The following is a 2,511-nucleotide window of genomic DNA, read 5'->3' as shown; positions in this document are numbered from 1 at the left end:
TACATGCATGATGTCTGAAGGATCACATAGAAATAATCTTATCAAGACTAAAACACTAGACTACATGCATGATGTCTGAAGGATCACATAGAAATAATCTTATCAAGACTAAAACACTAGACTACATGCATGATGTCATTGTATATTTAGCATAAAGCAGTCCTAGAACCCTGTAACTAATTATGTTTAATACTATTGGATTTGTATAACATCTGTATTAAATAATCAAACAGTATGGAAAGGATAGGTGCTAATGCTTGATGATACTTCTCATTCTTTATTATGATAAGATATTATATCATGATATTCTATGATATAATAATACGTAATTCATAAATCTATTTAATAACCTGAATTATTTTTCCAAGTTTCAGAATATTTGAATGCAAGTAGCTGTTTTTTGGGTTAACAAGCCAACACTGATTGAAAGGCTTAATTTTTCTTGAAAAAACAAAACAAAATCACCATATTATATAACTGTCATTTGAAAATCAAAACTGCTATCACACTGGCTTGAAGAAAAGTATTAGTTTTAAGTATCTCTGTTTTAATGATTTTACAATCATAATTCTTTTTTTTTTCTTACAAGTAATTACATCATAAACAATATTTTTTCTTAGCATGATATTACTCTAATTACTAACTTGTATCACTTACTTTCATATAAAAACATAATCAAAAACTAATGTAGAGAAACTGGTTAATTGTTGTTATACTACAATCAATTCTCGCTGAAAATAAATCAGTATAAAATATCTCCAACTCTCACCACCCCACCCCGTCCCGTCCTTGCCATTATGTTCGTATCATATTAAAAACTGTACTTGCTGTGGTTAGTGATTTTTTTTCAAATATTTTCCTACATCAATATAAACAAGATAAAAATTCTGAGTCACTGTTCGAGAAACAAAAAAGCAGAAATTAATAAAGTTTACAACGGAGAACATTATTTCAACAAATGTATGAAAATTTAGTACTGATGTTGACAAACAAACAAACACATCTTTTGTCAAAATCCCCATCTCTAATAATATTTGAGTCATCTGTTTTGGCTCCTATTCAACCCATTACTGACAGATGTATCATTACAGTGACTCGTGCTGTTTTGACATGCAACTTTGTAACACAGGTGAAACATGAGAGCAGAAAATACATCTAAACCTCCTATATCAGTTAATAACAAAACTATTTTTTGACATAATGTGTTGGTCATGGAAACAAATTAAAACCAAACTTTCATTCGAAGGCCTTAATTTTTGTTTTCCGTAAAGCAGTAATAAGTACAACTTCATACTTACATCTTGGATGATAGTGAAGAAATTCTTTTGAAGGTCTTTTGCTAAATCTAACATTTCTAGAACTTGCTCATACTTCTCAATGGCATTCTGAAATTAGTAAATATAAGACGTAAATTTAAATTAGCAGCAGAATGAAATCATTTTTGTAAAAAGAAAAAAAAATTATTAAATCTGAATGAAAAAGTGGAAAAGAAAAATGCTTTGACCAATATCAAAAAATATTCTGTACGTTTACGTCTGTTGGACAAGACAGGAATAAATTTTCACTAGCAAATTCAAAATTTTTGTCCCACCAGTTAAATTTGTATCTTTAATCGCAACAGTTCATCTGTCTGGATCTGTAACAAAACATTACCACAAGCACAAGGTTATAATAGTTCTACAAATTTATTAAAAACTAGTTCAAAGATAACCATTATTTTGAAACATAAAACATCAAAATGGATAACAACGATCTTATAAAATCTGCACGCAATTGAAAAAAAGGTTAATGTTGTTGTAAATGTAAAAGTAACGAACCAGCTGTAACTTAGTGCTTCAGGTGTGTTTTAAAGTGAGCTATTAATAGACGTATCCTGGGCTGATGTTTATTGTCAACGGTGTCTGTAATATAGATTATATGTTAATATAACAGTTACCATGCTCAGTGCCTTCTTAATTTTATATAGTATTATTCTTTTTTACCTTTAAAGAAATAACTAACTAGAGACCATACATACTTTGTGCTTCAATTCCAATGATGTCTTACAATTTAGATTAATGTTTTGTTAAAGTACCCGGTTTTAAAAGTCACCTAAACTTACAGTTACAGTGGAGATAAATGTATTTAAATGTCACTATGTTTTCTCCAGAAGGCTGAAAAACAGTTGTAATCAAATTTGTTTAGAACAGTCAGTGGTCAACTTGAGGGTGGTACCTTTTTTTTTTAACCTGCACTTATCAATAACAACATTTGTAGCATATTTCTATAGCCCCAATTAACTAGGTCACCTTTAATTAAAACAATACTTGAAAATCTTAAAGGTATATCTTAAATACAACCAAATCAAACATGAGCACACACAAATCATTAATAAAGTAGAGGTACCTGGCCAAGATTCCCTCCCTCTACTAAACATGAGCACACACAAGTTATTAATAAAGTAGAGGTACCTGGCCAAGATTCCCTCCCTCTACTAAACATGAGCCCACACAAGTTATTAATAAAGTATAG

The 2,511-nt window shown here is 29.9% G+C and overlaps 1 protein-coding gene across 1 annotated transcript in view; it reads right to left on the bottom strand.

Moving 5' to 3' along the window:
- The window catches only part of LOC106468796 (caprin-1-like), a 17,445-nt gene that overhangs the window by 9,979 nt on the left and 4,955 nt on the right, over positions 1–2,511 (bottom strand). The window contains exon 2 of the mRNA XM_022397159.1: positions 1,299–1,385. Within this exon, the coding sequence (XP_022252867.1) occupies positions 1,299–1,385 (87 nt within the window). The remainder of the gene's footprint in view (positions 1–1,298; positions 1,386–2,511) is intronic.

This window comes from Limulus polyphemus, unplaced genomic scaffold, assembly GCF_000517525.1.
Source record: "Limulus polyphemus unplaced genomic scaffold, Limulus_polyphemus-2.1.2 Scaffold3168, whole genome shotgun sequence".
NCBI lineage: Eukaryota > Metazoa > Arthropoda > Merostomata > Xiphosura > Limulidae > Limulus > Limulus polyphemus.
The sequence above is the reverse complement of the archived record's forward strand: the minus strand, read 5'-3'. Positions and strand labels throughout refer to the sequence as shown.